The sequence below is a fragment of the Macrotis lagotis genome, chromosome 8 (assembly GCF_037893015.1).
Source record: "Macrotis lagotis isolate mMagLag1 chromosome 8, bilby.v1.9.chrom.fasta, whole genome shotgun sequence".
NCBI lineage: Eukaryota > Metazoa > Chordata > Mammalia > Peramelemorphia > Peramelidae > Macrotis > Macrotis lagotis.
In genome coordinates, this window is record NC_133665.1 from 101,813,508 (window position 1) to 101,834,906 (window position 21,399).

Genomic DNA, 21,399 nt, shown 5'->3' on the forward strand with positions numbered 1-21,399 from the left:
TCTGCTGTGATGAATCAATAATACAGAGGGTCTCAAAGAGATCCAGATACAAACAGTTTCATTCTTTAGGAGGCAGAAGGAGACCTAAAGGAAAAGTTGTTTAGGATCATAGGACTTATGGCTAGAAGAATCCTTAGAATTTATTTGCATGATTTTGGGGATGTTAATTCATATCTTGAGGACTCCATTTCTTCAGCTGTGGGAAAGGGTGAGGAGGGTGGGATATGGGATCATCTCTGTGGTCTATTCCAGCTCTGATGCTCCATGGAGCCTTCTCTTCATACTTTGCTGCTTTTCATGTTTAATGCTCTTTGTGATGACTGTGGCTAAAGAACCATAGAACTCCCCCTCCTGTGGAATGAAACTTCAGGTCAGGGACAGGAGGAAAAGAGAAGTGTTTCTTAGACCTAAGTACAACCAGGATGGATCCTCATTCTCTCCTCATCAAGGCAGGTTTCAAATCTCCTACTTCTTGTCTATATGACCTTTGATGAGTCACTTGTTCTTTTTGAGCCTCAGTATCTTCATCTAGAGAAATAAGGATTAGACTATCTGTGTTGCCTCTCTCATGGGGTTATCACCCCATCTCTCCTGGTTTTCCTAAGGGAGTGGTCTTTACCCAAAGTGAGAATCCAGCACCTTCCTCCACCCACCTAACCCCCAGTAGAAGATAGTTCACAACAGCATCACTCCTCTCCATATACATACACATACATGTAACATACATGTGTACTGTTGCTGGAGCAGGTATTATAGGTAGGTCTTAGCATTTCCCACAACCTTATTTTTTTAAAGTCAGACATTTGCTGTTTATCTTCCTTCAGGCTATGACCAAGAGGTGAGAGGACAGACTTTCTTGTAAACCTATCACTTTGTTGTTGTTCAGCCATTTCAGTCATGTCCAACTCTTTATGGATCTCATCTGGGGTTTCCTTGGCAAAGATATTAGAATGGTATCCCATTTCCATCTCATCATTTTATAGATGATGAAACTGAGGCAGACATGGATAAGTGACTTGCCCAGGCTCATACAGCTAGTAAATTATCTGAGGTCAGATCTGAACTCAGGTCTTTCCAACTCCAGGTCTGGGACTCTATCCTTTTTGCCATGGAACCTATCACTAACTAGGTATATTTCCTTAAGCAAGTTGCTTTTCATTCATTTTGGGGCTCTTGGGTTACTCCATAAAGCCATAAAGCAAGATAGTTGGATTAGAAAATCACTAAGATCCCTATCAAGGCTCACATGCATAGGATTATAGATTTCCAATTGAAAGAGAAGCTTGTAGACCATCTAACCCTCATTTTACATATGAAGAACTAAGGGCAAGAAAAATTAAGTCCCTTGCCCAGGGTCACATACTTAGTAAGTGTCTAAAGTAGAATTCAAACTCATGTCTTCCTCACTCCGAATCTATCTATTGGGTTATAGTGTCTCTGAGATCCCTTCTATCTCTGATGGAAGCTAGGGTATAGGGGAAAGAACACAGAACTTAGTATCAAGGGACCCGGGTTCAAATTCCAGATCTTATGTTACTGTATGACTGTGTTCATGTTATTCTAACCCTCAGTTTCTTCATCTAAAAAAATGTGGATTACAATGCATGCAGTTCAAAGGGCTTATGTAGTGAAAGTTCTTGTAAATCATGATTCTATAAAAATATGAATGATTTTTTTAAAAAATTGAAGTCCATTCTAGCTGACAGTTTATGTACCATGTTCTATGTTCTAGAGACTCTCCCAGCAGTAATCTTTTATAATGGTGAACCCTTAGCAAGATGAAACAACCATCTCCCATGTGTTATCCAGACCCCATGAGATATCACTGGGCAGGGGCAATAGAGATTAACAGCTGTTATACATCACCCTCCCTTCCTATAGCTCCCTCTTCATTCTTCAACTACCACATTTTTTTTAAACCATCATTCTTAAAAGTGTATCCTGTTCTAAGTCCAGTGGAAAAATATGTCAATATGTACTGAAGTATTCTATGCAGAGCTCTGAGGGAGCAGCTAAGGGAGAATAAAGGACTACTTATAGGTTATGGAAGATCATCAGATAGAAATGACTAGGGGTGGCTAGGTGGTGCAGTGGATAGAGCACTGGCCTTGGAGTCAGGAGTACCTGGGTTCAAATCCGACCTCAGACACTTAATAATTACCTAGCCCTGTGGCCTTGGGCAAGCCACTTAACCCCATTGCCTTGAAAAAAAATCTTAAAAAAAAAGATAGAAATGCCTAGGGTTTGTTGATGTTTGCCTAGTTACCTATAAATTGAGATTATCCCCATGATCTGGTGGGTTCTCTAAGGTTACCTGTGTCTCTCTGTATTCACTAAAACTCACAAAATGTAGCCTTACATACCCTTTAGTAGCAGAGGTGCCATCCATCTCTACCCCCCTCCAAGAAGATAGCCTCAAGGCTCACCCATTCCCAGCATGGGCCAAGCCAGGAGGCCCAGAGGGAGGATGGCTCATATCCCTGGACACAAGAAAGAGAGGGAGCGTGGCAGCTGTTGGCGGGGTTTGAAACATCTGGAGTGGCGTCTGGAGCTGGGGCGGCTCACTCTTCTGCACCCTGGCAGGCTCTCCAAGGAGGCAGACATGCTGGGGCCTGCCAGGAGCATGCCCAGGGAGGAGTGGGGCAGGGTGGAGTGGGGGCAAGAGGAGAGGGAGCTACACAAGGATGAAGACTGCTGACTCAGCACACCCTACTGAAGCTGAAGGGGGAGGATCCTGGTTTCAGAGGAGCACCCCATCTCTCCTGGTTTTCCTAGGGGAGTGGTCTTTACCCAAAGAAAAGCACAAAACCTGGAATAATAAAATCTTAAGAGTTGGAAGGTCATCCCGATTAACCCCTTCCTGAGCAGGAATGTCCCTGATAAGGGCTTAATCATTTTCCTCCCATTGGAAGATGTGTAATGATGACAAATTCACTACCTAAGACAGCCTATGCTACCCTTGGTCAGATCTAACTGATAAATGTCTAAATCTGCCTTCTGAAAATTAGTCCATCCATTTGTTCTTGATTTTGCCCTTGGAGGCAAAATGAAACAAACTCAATTTCTTCCCCCACAAAACAGCCCTTCAAATACCTGAAAAACAGTGATAATATTGCCTCTAAGTCTTCTTCCAATTAAATATATCCATTTCCTTCAGTAAATCTTAGTTAGAATTGACTCCACCCCTCTCTATTATCCTCCCCATCCTGGATAGTCATCAGCTCATTTATGTTTTTCCCAAAATGTGATGCCCCCAAATGGACATAATGACCCAGATACTATCTGACCATCTGAAGAGAACCCCAACACTCCCCTCATGTTCCACCCTAAATTCTAAGCCCAGAGGGTTTATGACATTGTGAGATTGATGAATTCAGGTGGGTGAGTGGAGGGAAAGGAGTTCATTTCTTCTGTTATCCCTTATACAATGGACCAATGTGGCAGAGTGCATAAAAGCCCTAACCCAGGGTAGAGATCACACCTCAGACTCTACTAGCTAGGTGACCTTGGGCAAATCTTTCAACTCTTCTGGGATTCAGTTACATCATCTGCTGGACCTCTGAGTTCTCACTTAACTTTAAGTCTATGATCCGATGACCCAAAGAATGGGAAGGAGAGGTCCTGGCAGGTTACAGACTTTGGCAAAGAGGACAAAATGTTGAGCTTGAAGTCAGAAAGACCTGAATTCAAAATCTTCCTTAGATACTTATTAGTTATAAGAGCCTCTTGTCCCTTGACCCAAAGAACTACAAAGAGACCAGGCCCTACTAGCACCCACCCTACCTAAGAGCCTCCTCCTAAGCTCCCTGCCCCCCTCCATCCATCTTCAATACTGTTACACACACACACACAAACACATATGTACACATATACATACATACACATATGCTGTCACATTCTTCTGACAGAGTGACACTTTCACAGGTGTCCTCCTGTTCAACAATTCCAGGGACTCCATGGCACACCTAGAAGACAGAGTTGGCCTTCCCTTAAACAACAATTAGCCCATTTCCATTGGTAATTCTAGTGTCTTCCCTCTGTTCATTATTTCCCATTTATCTTGTTTCTAGCTTGTTTGTATATAGTTGCTTGCTTCTTGTCTCCCCAATTAGATTGTAAGATCCTTAAGGGTAGGGACTGACTTTGAGTTTACTTTGTATATACTCAGTGTTTAGTAGAGTGTCTGGCAAATAATAGATACTTAATAAATGACTTTTGACTGATTGATTCCAAACTCAGTGTTCTTCCTTGGCTCTGAGATTCTCAAAGCTGACATTCCTTGTCTTACCACTGTCCCACAAAGTACACTCTCACCCTTACCGAACCTCATTGTCTACCGTATGCCAGAGAGTTGGAGCGAAAGAAAGAGACAGAGACAGAGAGGCAGAGACAGAAACAAAGAAAAATACAGAGACAGAAACAAAGAGACAGAGAGTGAAAGACTGACAGATGGAGACAGACAGAAAGACAGACAGACAGAGAATTTATACAGTTCTTTAAGAACTTCATAAATAGCTTATTTTATCCTTACAACAGCCCTAGGATATAGGTGCTATTATCCCAGATCCCTATGAGAAAAGTGAGACAAACAGAGGTTAAGTGACTTGCCCAGAGTCGCACAGCTAATACTAGGCTGAATTTTAACTTGCTATCACAGTCTCTTATCTTCTGTTCCAGTTACTGCCTCTACAAATCATCATCTCATCCTTGCAGTTGGATCTCTATTCCTCTCATATTTTTTTTTTCCTTTCTCTCTTCTGTTCCCACTTCCTTTATTCCCCTTACTTTTTTCCACTCCCATGAATGGTTGGTTTTTGACAGACCAGAATTTTAATGATATTGAAATCCCAAAGAAGAAAATTCCTCCATGGGCACCTGTTGTTTAATTTATTAACTTAAAGAACTGAGTTCTCTGGGAACCCAAGGGGTTAAATGACTTGTCCAGAATCACATAGCCAGCAATGTGTCAAAAGCAAGACTTGAACCTCCCCCACTCTGAGGCTGGTTCTCTAGCCACTACCTCTCACGGCCTCTCCACCTTTGTCTTAGACTTCAATAATGAGCTGTCCTTCCCTTTCTCTGTCCTATCCTAATTGTACATTCAGGATCCAGAATAGAGTTTAAAACTAAAATGTGCCTATCTAGTCCTACTCCATCATTTTATAGAAAAGGAAACTACGGCATTGAGGTCAGATAAATGATTAGTCATTAGAACTCAGATTCAGCTCCAAATCTTCTGTTTCCAACCATTAGAAAGGGTCTGAGTTGGGAGTAAATCAAAGAAGGTTTCCTAGGGAAAAATGTTTATAAGCAGAGTCAGGAAAATGGATTCATCTGGCAGGTACGTGAGAAGTTCCTTCCTGATTTAAGAGAGTGAACCAAGCAAAGACTGGAAATGGAAAGGATCAAGGCAAGAATGAGACTACAAACTAGGCAAAGGACTTAAAAAATAATTCATTCCTTTACCATTGGGATAACCATAGTCTAAACCAAGTGTGAAAATTTCTTATCCCTTCCCCTTTCATGATCATATTTGGTATTCATGAATGAGCCCCTGGGAGGGGTGTTTGTTTTTAGTAGATACCAGGCACCACCAACTTGACATTTCCTACTTTTCAGAAATGAAGTAAGAGAGCTTATCTGGCAATATGGTGTTACTTTACTTTTACAGATTTATTTTATCCTGTTCTTCTCAACCCATTCTTTGGTCCAGTTAAACCAATCTACTCATACTGACCAGCGGGGAGGTTAGGCAATCATTTTCCCTTGGAACTAGCATTTTCCTTCACAGGCTCAGTTGTGCCTGAGAATGAGGATTCAGAGGAGATTACCTTCATAGGGCCTCTCAGATGACCTGTGAATGAGTACTAGAATTGTAAAATCTGGGATCTGGGCAGGAAAGGCCCTCCAAGGACAGCTAGGACAGCCATTACCCAGAACAGCAATTTCCGCTACAATAGCCCTGATAATTGATCATCCAGCCTCTTCCTGAAAACCTCTAGTGACAGGGATTCACCAAAGCCAAGGAAGTCTCCCTCTATTTTTGAGAAGTCTGAACTGCAATTTTTGTGTGTATGTGTGTTTGTGTTTGTGTGTTTGTGTGTGTGTATGTGTGTTCCCTTTAAGCTGAATACAAATCTGTCTTCCTCTAACTTAATAGTCCTAGGGTTTATATCTGTAAAAAAAAAAAACAACCTTAGAAATCATCTAATCCAATTCACCACCACCATCACCACCACCACCACCATTTTACAGATGGGGAAACCAAGGCCCAAAGGAGTAATGTGATTCACCCATTAGTCAAAGAGGTAGTATATCATAGAAGTACATGTACACAGGTTCTCCAGTTCCCAACTCTTCCTCCTCCTCCTCCTCCTCCTCCTCCTCTTCTTCTTCCTCTTCTTCTTCATCATCTTCTTCTCTTCTTTCTTCTTTTCTTCATCTTATGGCTCCTAGCTTTGTCCTGAGTCCAAACAATACAAGTCTGACTCTTCTACCATGTAAGAGTACTTGAGATACTGAAAGACCACTAGCATACTCCCCCTAACTCTGCTCTTTTCCATGCTAAATATCCCCAGTTCCTTCAACCAATTTTGTTTGTCAGCAGTTGTGGAACTGAATGGTTATGTTCACCTGGTAGATGGTTAAATTTATAGCATTTAGCCATCTATCAGATGAACATAACCATCCTTTCTCCACCTCCAAGATCTTGAACAATTTCCCTTCCTAACCCCAATCTTCCATTCTTTCCATCCCCCTCACTACTGTCTTTATTTCTCAGTCCTCCTTGTGACTTTTGGTTTCTCATTCTCCCTTGTTCTCTTAAACTAGCAGCCGTCTGAATTCGCTTCACTTTTTGTCCACTTTTAATGCTATGACCAATCTTTGTAGATATTCTCTCTGTTACTCTTAAATCTCTTGACCCCTTTGCCTGTTGATTCCATCTGTCTAAAACTTCAGTCTTCTATACCTCCAACCATCCTCAAGGTTACAGATATTAAACTAGAAATAATTCCTGGAGTTTATAATCCAAGGGGAAGGTGAGGTTAAGATAACTATGAAGATATAGCAAAGAATTGCCCCTATCGACACCCCCACTGTACAGATAACTTATACAACCTGTAATATGCTAAATGTGTAGGAAATGTTCAAAAAGTGAAATGAGACATAAATAAGATAATGGAGAGGATGGAGAGAATCAAGGAAAGTTTCAAGAAGAAGTTGGCATCTGAATTGGGCCTTGAAGTAAGGGAAGAATGTCATCAATTAAAGACATGGAACTTGATTCCAAGGCTAGGAAAACAATCTGCTTGAGTATACTCAGACAGGCAGGACAAAAATCAATGAATGCCAAATTTTGTAGTTTATCAATAATATTGAATTGAGGAAAGGAAGCAAATAATATGAGATTGTTGGGAGAGATTGATGTGTCAGATCTATGAAGAACCTAGATTAAACATCTGAGGAATTTGTACCTTATCTTATAATTCCCCCTCCAATTTCAGCATTTCTCCTAGATCATGTGTCCTTTCTTGTGTTTCTCTACATTGCCCTTTCTCATACATGTTTTAGTTCTGTGTCCTCAAGACTGCTTGGTGAGAGTTCAAATCCAATTGTTCAATTTTCAATCTGAACATTTAACCCTCAAAAACTGACAAACTTCAAATTGGGGCTTGCTTTGTATGTTTTGTTAGTTATCTGATTTAATAAAGTAATGAGGAAAAGTTAATGCAGGTGAAACTTAAAGTGTGTTGAATACACACACACACACACACACACACACACACTGAACTCCATTTAACCAATGGCTCCCGACAGAGAATGCTCCTCCTTCATCAAACTCCCTCTTACATGAGCAACTATTCATTATTTCTATCTGTTGCGCCAACATTCACTCATCTCCTATGTTTGAAACTTTAATGTTACCTTGGACTCTTCCTATTTCTTCTCTACTTCTATTCAATCAATCATTAAGACCTATTGATTCCATCTCTGAAATATTTCCCACATTTCTCTTCTCTCTTCACACTGTTACCACCCTGGTACAGGCTTTCCTCACTACCCATCTAGATGATTCAAACCATCCCAACAGGTCTTTATACTTTTATTCTCCCTTTATATGCATCTTTCATATGCTACTGGAGAAGCTTTCTTGTGTCAAATCTAGTCATGTGATTTCTCTGATCTCCAGGGGATCCCCAATTACCTCCTGAGTAAAAGTGATGCTCATTTATTCAGCAATCTAGTGTTACTTTACTTTTACAGATTTATTTTGTCCTGTTCCTCTCAGTCCATTCTTTGGTCCAATCAAACCAATCTATTCCTAAGTGTTTGAATATATCACAATCTTGCATTCTCTCTCTGTGTCTCTATCCATCTCTGTAATTCTTCTGCCTCTGTCTGTCTCTGTCACTATCTGTCTCTCTCTCTCTCTCTCTCTCTCTCTCTCTCTCTCTCTCTCTCTCTCCTCTAGCCCCTCCCAATTCTGTACCTTTGTTTACATTCATATTATTTCCAGTGGCATTGGTTTCCAGGATGTTCTGTGAATGAGATGCTCAATCGCTCCTCTCTGGACATTCTTTCTGACTGCCCCCCATGCTTGGAACATTCTCCCTCCTCTTCAACAACTGACCCTGACTTCCTTTAAGTTCTATCTGAAATCCCACCTTCCCCAACCCTGTTTGACTGCAATGCCTTCTTCTGTTAATTATTTTCTATTTATCTTGCACTTGCATCCTTGCTTTATACATTTTTGTCTGCATGTTGTCTCAGGCCCCTACTAGATTGTAAGCTCCTTGAGGACAGGGACGGTCTTTTGATTCTTTTTTGTATTCTTTGCCTGACACATAGAAGGTAGTTAATAAATGTTTATTGAATTGAATCCCATCTCCCTGAAATGTCTTTCTTCCCCTTTGTTTCCATATAAATTCCTATGTCACTAGCTCATATTTTATCTCCTTTCAGAAAGCCTCCTTTTCTCTGTTGATAACAGCCTTTTCTTTCAGGATCTCACATTGTATTTTGTTTACTTTTCTCTAAGGCAAACTTTTGTATTCTTTTGTATTATTTGGCATTATGGTTATCTGTATGTGGGTGATATCATCCTACTGGCTCAAAGCTCCCCAAGGGCAAGAATTGTGGCTTATCTCTTCTTATTATGTCCCACAACTTCAGATAGGGCTTTCCACACAGTAAGCATTCAGTAAATGTTTATTGAGTTGAACTCCACCACCAGAGTAGAAACCAAGTCTTATTTATATTAGTATCTCCCCCAATGCCAAATGCAATGTTGTATGGTATACAGTAGGCACCTAATAATTATGTATTGAAATACCTTGACTTAGATTTGAAATGAAATGAAATGAATTGAATTGAATTGCATTCCTAACCAAGGGTCTTCTTGTCTCTCCCCACTCCTACCTCCTAGGTCCTTGGCTGTGGGGCATCAGTACTCTTCCTTGGGCACTCAGCCCATCCTGTGTGGGAGCATCCCCGGCCTGGTGCCCAAACAGCTGCGCTTCTGTCGGAATTACGTGGATATCATGCCCAGTGTGGCTGAAGGGGTGAAGATTGGCATCCAGGAGTGCCAGCACCAGTTCCGAGGTCGACGATGGAACTGTACCACTGTCAACAATAGTCTCGCTATCTTCGGCCCGGTACTGTACAAAGGTACTGGCTCGGGGTGTGGGTTTTGTGAAAGGCAGGTACCCCCCAGAAGAGTTGTGGGGTTTGGGACATATCCTGAGTCATTAGAGGCTTTCACACTAAGTCCCTATGTGACTTTGGAAAGTCCTTTGCCCTCTCTTGGTCTTGATTTCTTTATCTTTAAAATGGGAAGGTTGTACTGGATAATTTTCATTTCACTATGGAGAACTCTAGAATAGGAAAGCAGACAACTTTTCCTCCCCCTGTCTTGGGGTGGATAATGGGATAATGGAAGGGGAGACCTTCCAAGTGCCTTCCAGGAGGAGGCATCCCAGATAATTAATCCCTCAGCTAATCACTAAATGATCCACTATTTGTGTGCTTGTTAAACCCTCCTATTAGAGTATAAGCATGTTGGGAGCAAATCGCTGTATCTTTAGAGACCCAGTGCCAACCTCAGAGCCTGACAACATATGTTTGTTGAATTGAGATGACTACTAGGCACTCTAGGGTAAACAGAAGTATAGAATGATCCCTATTCTCAAGGGGTTCACAATCAATTTGATGAAAACTGGACTCAAACACATTAAAAGAAAATAAAATCAATTTATTCACTTCCATCTCCATCTATATGCACATATTATCCTCCAGTTTTCCTCTTTACCTTCGAATCCCAAGGAAGTCTTCCTCCTCCAGGAAGTCTTTCCTGACTTGTTCAATCAAAAGAGATCTTCTCTTCCTCAGTCCTTGTTTGACCTTGCCTATATCCTTTTTTCATCCAAACTGCATTTTTTTGTGTGTTTATGTGGAATCCCCCTAGAAAATTCTGAGCAACTTTAAAGTAGAGTCTGAATTCCAGTTGTACTCTAACTGTGGCCATGAGCGAGTCTCTTGACCACTCTAAGTCTCTGTCTCCTCATCTTTAAAGTGTAACAGGTCTCTGAACTTAATGCTCCTAACCTACTCCACTGGGTCTGAACCCAAAAACTCAGCTATCCCTCTCTTCGAGGTCCTAGAGATAATCTTAAGAGACTATGGTGTGGGGGCAGCTGAGTTTCTCAATGAATAGTGCACTGGTCCTGGAGTCAAGAGAATCTGAGTTCAAATATGACTTCAGACACTTAATAATTACCTAATTGTGTGACCTTAGGCAAGTCACTTAACCCTATTGCCTTTTAAACCCCAAAACAAAACAGGGCAAAGAGGTTATAATGTCTCCTCTACTGGCTCAAACTCCCATTCTGTTTCATTCCTCCCAATATCATTCAGTGGTGATTGTTGCCCCAATATCATTAAACTCTTGCTTTATTATCAACAAGCAATTAATATCAACTACTTTTTAAAAGGAATATTTACTAGAAATATATATAGTAAGAACCAAAATTCAAAACTATCTCCATTGAACTAGGGCACACTTTCCCCTTTAGTCCTTAAAGAGAGTGGATTCAGACTTAAGTATCTTACCAAGAACCTTACCAAGTTCACTTCCCAGTTATGACAGAGCCATTGGACAAGTTACTCCCTTCCTATAAGACATGTCATCTTGACTTCCACTTTGATCTACCCCACCCTACAGATCACTCCCTAAGATTTACCTCCTCACCAAAGCTTAGATGTAAGTAGACTTTTATATGGACTACAATTCCAGAAATTTTGATGGCTCTTTTGACCTTTCAAAGCTCCCAAGGTTATCTCCAATTTTCATTTGTCCAAGGGAAAAAAACAACCAACACAAAGAGGCAAAGAGTCAGACATTGGGTATTCACAAGCCACATAGTACAGGTGCAAAGAGAAGAATCCAATGTCTGCTTCCAAACCCAAGGACCAATTACATGTCTTCCCTTAATATTGTTCTTCCATAGTGTCCAAATCTTGTGATTCCATTTGGGATTTTCTTAGCAAAAGATAAATTTCCTTCTCCAGATCATTTTACAGGTAAATAAACTAAGGCAAAAGGTTTAAGTAATTTGCTCAGGATCACATAGCTAGTAAGTATCTTATGACTAGATTTGAACTCAGGTTTTATCTGACTCCAGGCCAAGTACTCTATCCATTGTGCCATCTTAATAACTACATGGAAAAAGAATAAATTTCTCCCTAGGAACCTCTTGAATGTTCACTGTTCCAATTCTGCAGCCAACAAGACTGTTTATCATTCAGTAAGCAAACAGGAAATAGTTACAGAATAACCCACTCATGCGCTGATATGAAGGGCAAGACCTCTATTATGCATACCCCCCAGAAACAGGTTCACCAAACATCAACATGGATTGGTATCAAGTGTAGAAGATTATAAACACTTAAAGGATCAAACTTCTACTGGGAAGTCATCCATTCCATTACAGTCCTGCTAGGAAAAAAAGAAGCAGGTCTGATTAGGTCATTTCTGAGGCCTTTTTTCAACTTTGACATTTTATGTTCTATATGTGGATATTCTTGACACAAGTGCCAATCCAGATCATGTATTACTTTTCATTTGGGTAGTTATTAATCATGTCATTCCATCAATCTTCCATATGGGGCAAAATGCTCCATATGTTGAGCTGTTCATCTTTTATCTTTTGCTCCCATTCCTTGACTAGCCTACTTCCTTTTTGAATCATACATGTCTTGGGTGCCATGTTTTATGATGCATTACTTGTAAGTCTTCATCAATAATATTTTGCAACTGTCACGTACCTATCATGTATCTTTCCATTGCAATTTAAGCCATTTTCATTTTAATTCTTCTGAGAGGGCGACTTGCAACTATATGTTACTAGGGGACTATTGATACTAAAAATATGGAATGGATACTAAAAGATATGGAATTGGGAAGGCAAAGAGTAACAAATGAGAAAAAGTACTGCATAATTTTCCAAGTAATAGTCTAGTTCTCTCTTTTTTCCCTTTTTTATTTCTAAGGCCATCTCAGTATCTATCTACAGTTCTTGTCTAAAGATACATGTGTTGATGAAAGCCCTTCAGGGTCTGGTTCCAAATGACCTTTCCAGAATCACTGCACAGAATTTTTTTCTTTTTTCTGAATTTAATAAACATGAAATAAAATAAGCATTTCCATATAGATTGTAGTACAAAGAAAAGGAATTATACATGAAACATCTCTTTTAAAGTTTGTAGTAAATTTAACATAAAACTAAAAGATGTCCTGCTCCTCAGCAGTTTTTCTTATCTCTTCTATTCTCTTCCTGTTAAGGGGGAGATCCTAATCCTTATACACATACACATATTATGGTGGGGAAGAAAGAAAAAAAAATTGTATTAACTTTGTATAGACAAGCAAACTAAACTCACACATGACCATGTCCAAAAATGAGTCTTCATTTTGAGCCCATTTGCTCTCAGCTTCATCACTGGTACTTTGGAATACTGATTGGTCATTGCATTGATCAGAGTTCTTAAATCTTTTCTAGCTTGTTTTTTTTTTTCCATTGTTGTTATTCTTGTATGAAGTGCCTTTCTGGTTCTGTTCACTTGCTCTGCATCAGCTGCTGAAACCATTCTTTTCATCATTTCTTATGGTACAATAATACTCTATTGCCTTCCTTGATTTATTTGTTCAGTTATTTCCCCAAATGATGGGCACCCTTTAGTTTCCAAATGTTTTCCATTATAAGAGAGTTGCCATAAATATTTTTGTACACATGGGTTCTTTTCCTATTTCTTGGAGTTTTTTGAAGTATTGCATCACTTTTTTCCAAGTAATCTACATTCCAGCTAAAATTACCTACCCACTATTCCCACACACACACACACACATAATACTTCATTTCCTGTTCCCATACCTTTACACAATCATATCTGGAATTCCCTTCCTTTTTTCCTCCACCTTATAGATATCTGGCTTCCTTCAAGGCTCAACTGAAGTGTCATCTTATACAGACAAGACATAATTCCTTTGCAAGTATCCCCCCGCCCCCACCAAATTACTTTCTATTTACTTTTCAGGGTACATATTTTTCTCTCCTCCTCTCAGGAGAATTTAAGCTTCTTGAGGGTAGGACCCTTTAATTTTTGTCTTTGCATTCCTGATTCTCTAATATAGTAGGAAGTTATTTAAGGCATTCTGATTGAATGAATAGACTAACCTGATGAGCTTCCCATGCCCTTATTTATCATAATCTGAGCAATATGACTTCATTATTCATTTTGTTTTAGATATTGCATGTTATACTGATCTTTTGGGGGGCATGGAGGGCAGCTGGGTGGCTAAGTAGACAGAGCACTGACCTTAGAGTCAGGAGGACAGGAGTTCGAATGTGACCTCAGACACTCACTAACTGTGTGACCCTGGGCAAGTCACTTAACCCTGATTGTCTTGCATCCAAAGCCATCTTCTGTCGTTCTGATTTATATCTGGTCACTGGATCCAAATGGCCCTGGAGGGGAAAGTGAGGCTGGTGACTTAGCACAGCACACCCTCAATCAAATCCAATTCACATGCTTGTCATGGTATCACCTCACCCATGATTATCATGACCTTCTTTGAGAATGAAAGACAAACATTACTTTTATTGTTGAGGGCATGGAGGTCATAGAAAGGAACCTCCTGTTTTACTCCAGGGCTAAATGCAATCAGCACACTTTTTTAACTGTAAGTAGTGTATCTGAAGAGCCTCAACATCAACAGCAATCCAGATGATGTAATGGATAATGTTGGACTTTGGATTCAGGAAACCCACAGTTCAAATTCTCCCTCACACATTTAGTATCTCTGTGATCTTGACCAGGCCACTTAACTTTTCTCAGACTCAGTTCCTTTATCTGTAAAATGGGAATAATGGCACCTAATTTACTAAATTGTTTTGAGGAGCAAATGAAATATGTGGGAAGTGTTTTGCAATCCTTAAGTTCTATATAAATGTTAGCTACTATTATATTGCCATCATTGTTGTCATAATTACTATTATTACTATTATTATTATTATTATTATTATTATTATTATTATTATTCCATTTAGACAGCTTCCATGATGTATCCTTGTTTTATGATTCACTTGACTATTGATAATCAGAGGATCATTAATCAAATTACCTATGTGTTTTCATCTATCTAGGAATTTTCCATAATTCTAGCAAATGCATAAAGGAAAGAAACTTTGTGGAAAGAGTTTTGATGGTTGCATTTTGATTTACTGAGTCAAATGTTGTGGGGGAGGGAGAGGACATAAGAAACCCCTCTCAGTCAGTCTTGTGACTATGAAGAAATAGTCTTCTGTAGAGAACTATCAGTAAAAATTTGCCTGTTCTCTTGTCATACTTTCATCTAGATGTCCTTGATACATGCATAGATCATTCTCATAATGATTTTATTGAGATGAGGAAGTAGGCATAGGAGACAGGCCTTACTGCTCTTTTTTTTTTTGGTAGAAATACCATCCACAATCCTTTCCATGCTCAGTTGAAATAATGTGCTTTGTAAGCAATCAAGCACTCTATAAATGTCAGTTATTATTATTCAGAATCAACAACCTAAGCAGGGCAGGCTGGAGATACTTTAATTGTATATAGCATCTTCTCATCTTTATCCTTTCCTTTAATTTGTTGTTACTTTAATTAGTTAGTTTATATTTTAATTAGTTAATTTGTTATTTGTTTTTGCCCTTTGCTCCAACCAGTCCATCTGGCTACACACAGCTGAGTTTGAAATGATTCCCATGTTAGTACTGGTTGTTTCCTGTTTGTTAAGAAATAGTCAGTTTCATTTTTGGGGGTGTTGTTTGGAATTCACCATATCCACAGCCTCCCAACTTTTTGAAGAAAATATCCATAATACAGAGACATGAGACTTCTGAGGAATCCACAACCCATTCAATTCTTAGTGAAGCATAATTTTCAATATAGTTTTCCCTGTCCTCCCTTGTTTACCCTTTCATCCAAGTCACTAAGCATTAATGAACATGTTGACTTGGTTGGGAGTGGAAGCCAGGGGTTGGAATGTTGGTATACATAGGATTTCTTTATTCTCATCAGTGAAGTTGGCCCATAAGCTATAAAAGCCATGGTAGTTCCCTTGCCTACATTCATCTTAAGGACTGCAAGTCAAGATGGACAAATGTTCCATGGGGAAAAAAATATTTCTTCTAGTCTCTGGACATAGGATGAAAGCAATTATGCCAAGTCTTTTATTTATTTCTCCTGGGTGAATCTGAGAGATAGTTATTTTTTCCATTTGACTCCCACTTCTTTGTCTTTGGAGAGTTCATTTATAGTGAGAATGCCAGTGTGGAGGTGACTTAAATCTTCTACTATGTAGCAACTTGGAGATCATTGGACAAAGATCTGAAACCTTGAGTGCCAACAGTTTAATAAATATTTGTAGATGGTCAGAAAACTGTGACTTGTAAATTTCCATGGCCTCTTTTCCATCATCACAGTAGGTAAAGAATGAGGCCACAAAGAATCTAGGGTCACTGAATATTTTCATTGTTTTATTCTTCATGATAGCCAAAGAACTCATCAGCTAATGGCCAACCAGTCAATGATGTGTTTCTCTGTTCTTAACCAAGCCAGTCTTCAGACAGGAAGTACAGACTATCTCTGAGATTGTACTTGAAGCAGATCCAGTTTGGTTGGGCCTGACAGAGTCTGCATTCTGTTAAATCAGCCTTAGAAAACCCTGGGTCACCTCTTTACTGGGATGTCCCAGCAGAGCAGGACTTTTGTGGAATGAAGTTGTGTATTACAGTCAATAAAGACTATTGGGGGCCAAAGAAGAGAAACATCAAAGGGGATTAGAATAATAAAAGGAGGCTTATGGGAGGAGATGGAACTTGAGCTGGCCCTTGAAGGATGGGCGGGATTTAGATAGACAAGGAAAAGGGAAGGTATTTCTAAGGAAAGACTAGAGATGTAAAATTGATAGAAATGTGGGGGGAAGAGGAGCAGAGAAATGGAAATATGGAAATATACATGTTACACTTCTTTTAAATAAAACTTTAAAGTTTTTTGTTAATTTAGGAGAAGCCAAATTAGCCTGTGGACTAACATTTTTGGAAAGTGTCCTCCTTTGGTTTTGAACTGAGAAAGGGAGAATATATTCCAAAATTTTCTCCTCTGTCTCAGTGTTTCCCAAAGTGTTTCACTTTCCTAAAGTAACAACAGAGAAATATCCATAAATTTATTGTATAGTGCTTAGGTTCTTGCAAAATTATCATTTTGGGCATATTTCTATATGTTCAAAGACATAGAATTCCTGTCCCTTTTTTTTTAATTTGGGAGAAAAACATTAAAAAGTTTTTTTATTTTCTTTCTTTTAATTAAAGATATTATTTGAGTTTTACAATTTTCCCCCCAATCTTACTTCCCTCCCCACCCCCACGGAAAGCAATCTGTCAGTCTTTCCATTTTGTACATTGATCCAAATTGAGTCTGATGAGAGAGAAATCATATTCTTAAGGAAGAAACAGAAAGTATAAGAGATAACAAGAACAGACAATAAGATATCTGAGTTTTTTCCTAAATTAAAGAGAATAGTCCTTGAACTTTGTTCAACTCCACAGCTCTTTATCTGGATACAGACAGCACTCTCCTTTGCAGACAGCCTAAAATTGTTCCCGATCGTTGCACTGATGGAATGAGCGAGTCCTTCAAGGTTGAACATCACCCCCATGTTGCTGTTAGGGTATACAGTGTTTTTCTGGTTCTGCTCATCTCACTCAGCATCAGTTCATGCAAATCCCTCCAGGCTTCCCTGAAATCCTGTCCCTCCTGGTTTCTAATAGAATAATAGTGTTCTATGACATACATATACCACAGTTTGCTAAGCCATTCCCCAATTGAAGCACATTTACTTGATTTCCAATAAAAAAAGAAGTCTTTTTAAAAAGATTTTCTTATCCTTGACTCTCTCTCTCCCTCTCCCTCTCCCTCTCCCTCTCCCTCTCCCTCTCCCTCTCTCATTTTTTTTGTTCAGAATTCTTACAATTCCACCTAAGATAGAGATGGCTGGTGACTTTCATTAGTCTATGAGGAAGACAGTAAGAAGGAAAGGTCAGACTTGTTTCCTTTAAAGAGTTTTCAGTTGGACAGAGAGATAAGGAGAGACTAGACTGTCACACATTCAATTTAATTTATCACACATTCATTATGCACCTGTTCCATACAAAATCCTGGGCTTTGGAACTGAGGAAAATACAGAGATGAAAATGGTTCTGTCCCTGTCTTTCTGGAGCTTAGTCTAATAAGAAAGCTATAGCATTAGCACAAATAAGTACACTACTGCATATGAAGGGGAAAAGCAGGGATCCAGAAAAGTGCTCTGAGAACATCTTGGCAAGAGATTACTTTTAGCATAAGGGTCCAGGGCCACTTCATATCCAAGATGTCCCTTGAGCTGTTGTTTGAAGGAAAGGGATTTACAGGCTTTGAGGGGACAGCAGCCACAGATGAAGAGGGAGGTGATAGCAGCTGGAAATCAGGGAGCAGTGCCTAGTTCAGTTTGTCTGAAAGAGAGATGTGGGAGATTTAGGATTGAGAAGATTAGGAAAAGAGAGTTAGGATGAAAAGAAAGGATGAATAAATAGATTGTGGGAGGTCTTACATAAACCAAAGAGTATAAGAATGACTGTTTAAATTTTAAATTTAAATTTAAATTTAAACTTTAAATTCAGAAGTCTAGGGAAGGAAGAGAGAATTCAGTGTGAGTAGTTATAGGTGAAAGACATAGGAGAAACTATGTGGGGAGGAATGTAGTTCCTGGAAACAAGTCTGACTAGGATGGGGGAACATTTTTGGAAATGGTGGAAAATAAGGAAAACAATAATTGACTTATTTCTACAAAGTTTTAAATCTTATAAAGTCCTTTCCTTATAACCATACTATGAGAGAGGTAATACAAATACTCAAATTCCCACTTTAAATGTTTTTTTAATTTTTATTTAAGGAAATGGGATTAAGTGACTTCCCAAGGTCACATCATTAGGCAATTATTAAATGTCTGAGTCTGGATTTGAACTCAGATCCTCCTGACTCCAGAGATGGTGCTCTATCCATTGTGCCACCTAGCTACTCTAATCCTCATTCTAAAGAGAAGGAAGACTGAGACATAACAAAAAAAAAAAAAAAGAGAGAATTATTCAAGGACAAGACCCAAAGTAGGGTTAAGATGCAGATCTAGGTCCTCAGTCCCCAAGTCCAATGCTCTTTTCCCTACTTCCACAAACTCTCTTTAGGTGAGTAGGTTTGGACCAGATTAGAGACCTAGGCGAAAATGGCCTTAATATGGTAGCCAGTAGGGAGCTATTGAATATTATTGAACTAGAAAGGTTGTTTTGCCAGCAACATAGAGGATGGATTTGGGGAAAGGGACTAAAGACTGGGCAAGGGACTTTAGAAAGCATCTAGTCTGATTCTCTTTTTTTTTTCATACATAGGACTCTCAGATCCAGAGAGAGGAAGTGATTTATCCAAGGTCACACAAGTAGTAAACAGCATACCTGAATTTTAATTCATCCTCTGTTTTTTTTTCCCTTCTTGTTGATATTTATCAGTTTTTAACATGTTGGAATCCTAGACAACACTGATTCATCTTTCTTCTTTATTTGAAGTATTGTTGGTCTTTTAGAAAGTGCATTTTTAACTACTTTTATAGTCATGGAGTGGTTAAAAATTCATGAATCTTTAACTGTGTTTTCTCAAGCCTTTTATAAGCCAAAATTACTTGTTAGCTTATATTAGAACTTCTGCAAGGATTGGACTCCTTAGATAATGAGAGTGACTGCAAGAAGCCAGCTCTATCCCTTAGTATAGTCTCACTGAATTTTTTAGGAGTGATGGATTCTGGGAGATTTCCCCTACTATCCTTAATGGACAGAGAGAAAAAACTACTTTCTTACATGTCTCTCCCCATTCCTTCAAATGTGTGCATTTCTGCTAATGTATTTTAATCTGTTCAACTGAGAGTCCTTTCCTAAATTATCTGGGGATACAAAAAGAAGCAAAAGACAGTTCCTGCCCTCAAAGAGCTTACAATTTGGGGGTGGGCAGCTAGGTGGTGCAGTGTATAGAGCACTTAGCTGGGGAGTCAGAAGGACTTGAGTTCAAATCCAATCTCAGACACTTATTAATTTCCTAGTTGTGTGAACCCCATTGCTTTAAATTTAAAAAAAAAAAAAGAGCTTACAATTTAATGGGGAAGATTACACAGCAATAAATATGCACATCCTATATACAAGATAAATAGGAAAAACTTAATAGAAGGGAGGTGCCAGAATTAAGAGGTATTAGGAACAGTTTCCTGTAAAAGATGGGATTTTAATAGGTAATTAAGGAAGCCAATGGGCAGAGACAAAGCTGGAGAGCATTCTGGGCTTGGGGATGAACCAGAGAAAATGCCCAAGCTGTGGGAGGAAAAAATCTGAGGGTTTTAGGGGACCTCGAGGTCAATGTGAATCAATTAATATGGTATGGGAGACAGGAAGGCTAGTGCAAACTTGGGCTGACTAAAGAGAGGCAAGGGATCCAAGACCAAGAATAGGGATTTGATATAATATTCTTAGCTAGATCATTTTGTTTCATTTGAGATATTGTATCTTAAGGCATATTAAGAAGACAGAGACTATCTAAAGAAGAATGAAAGGCCTTGAGTCTACATGGCTTATATAGGAAATTCTGATAGAACAAATGATAATTGCCCTCAAGTATTTAAGATGATTTGTTTTTTCTTGACCCCAAGGGTCTCTTAGAGTAGTGGATAAAAGTTGTTAAGAGTCTTATTTAGGCTTGAAATAAAGAAAAACTTCTAAAGGGAATAGATTGCTTCAGGAGGTAGAGCCCCCCCCCACCTTTGAGGTCTTCAGAGAATGGCTCCCCCTTGTCAGGTTTAGATGTGGCTTAGATTGGATTGTCTGTGACATCTCTTCCAGATCTGAGAATCAGAAATTCTGTGCCATTTTAAAGCTGGGAGGATCTTTAGAATGTAGAGTACAGAATTTCAGGACTGGAAAGAACCTTAGAACATAGAATGCCAGATCTAGGGGTAAATTCAGCACATAGGATGTTTGAACATACAACAGAGTGTCAGAACTAGAAATTAAGTGCTGTAAATACTAATACAAACAAAAAGAAAGACCATCTCTCCCCTCAAGGAACTATAATCTATTTCAGATAGACAACCCATTAAAAAGAAGTTGAAGGTGGGGAATGGATGGGGGTGGAGGGAAGGAAGAGATGAATATACCATGAAGAGTGATGGTAGGGCAAGTCAGGAAGGGAATGAAGATAGGAATGGGCCAAGCATCCTCCTGAAAATGGAGATGCTGGGAAAAACCAACCAATCAAAGTTAGAGGCCACAGGTCAGGGAGGTACTTTTAGTGTGAGAAATCCAATGTTGTGAGTTTTCAGAGTGCAGGAGTTTTATGACACCATTGAGAAATTCTGCAGAGTCAGAGGTGGAAGCTGGAGAGGAATGTAGACCAGAAAGGATTTTCAAGACCACCTCTCCCAAACCTTCACTTTTTACAGAGTAGACTGAGGCACAGAAAGAGAAAATGATCAATGAAAGGTTACACATAGTTAGCTGGTGGCACTATCAGGATTAGAACTAGGACTCCTAACTCAAAGGCCTGTTCTCCTTTATTCCATCAGACTGCTTAAGAGAGATTGAGTTTTCTTTGAGAACTCTCAAAAAAAGTGAATTCCAGAATTCTACTAAACTACTTGTTTTCCCTTTATTTATCAAGTTAACTTTTCAACTCTTAGCCTCATTTCCCTTATCTGGAAAATAGGGAAATTGGAAGGAGGTGATCTCTAAG

At 39.2% G+C, this 21,399-nt stretch overlaps 1 protein-coding gene across 1 annotated transcript in view; it reads left to right on the forward strand.

The window, feature by feature from the left end:
• The window catches only part of WNT3A (Wnt family member 3A), a 94,723-nt gene that overhangs the window by 24,346 nt on the left and 48,978 nt on the right, over positions 1 to 21,399 (forward strand). Inside the window, exon 2 of the mRNA XM_074196039.1 lies at positions 9,428 to 9,669. Within this exon, the coding sequence (XP_074052140.1) occupies positions 9,428 to 9,669 (242 nt within the window). The remainder of the gene's footprint in view (positions 1 to 9,427; positions 9,670 to 21,399) is intronic.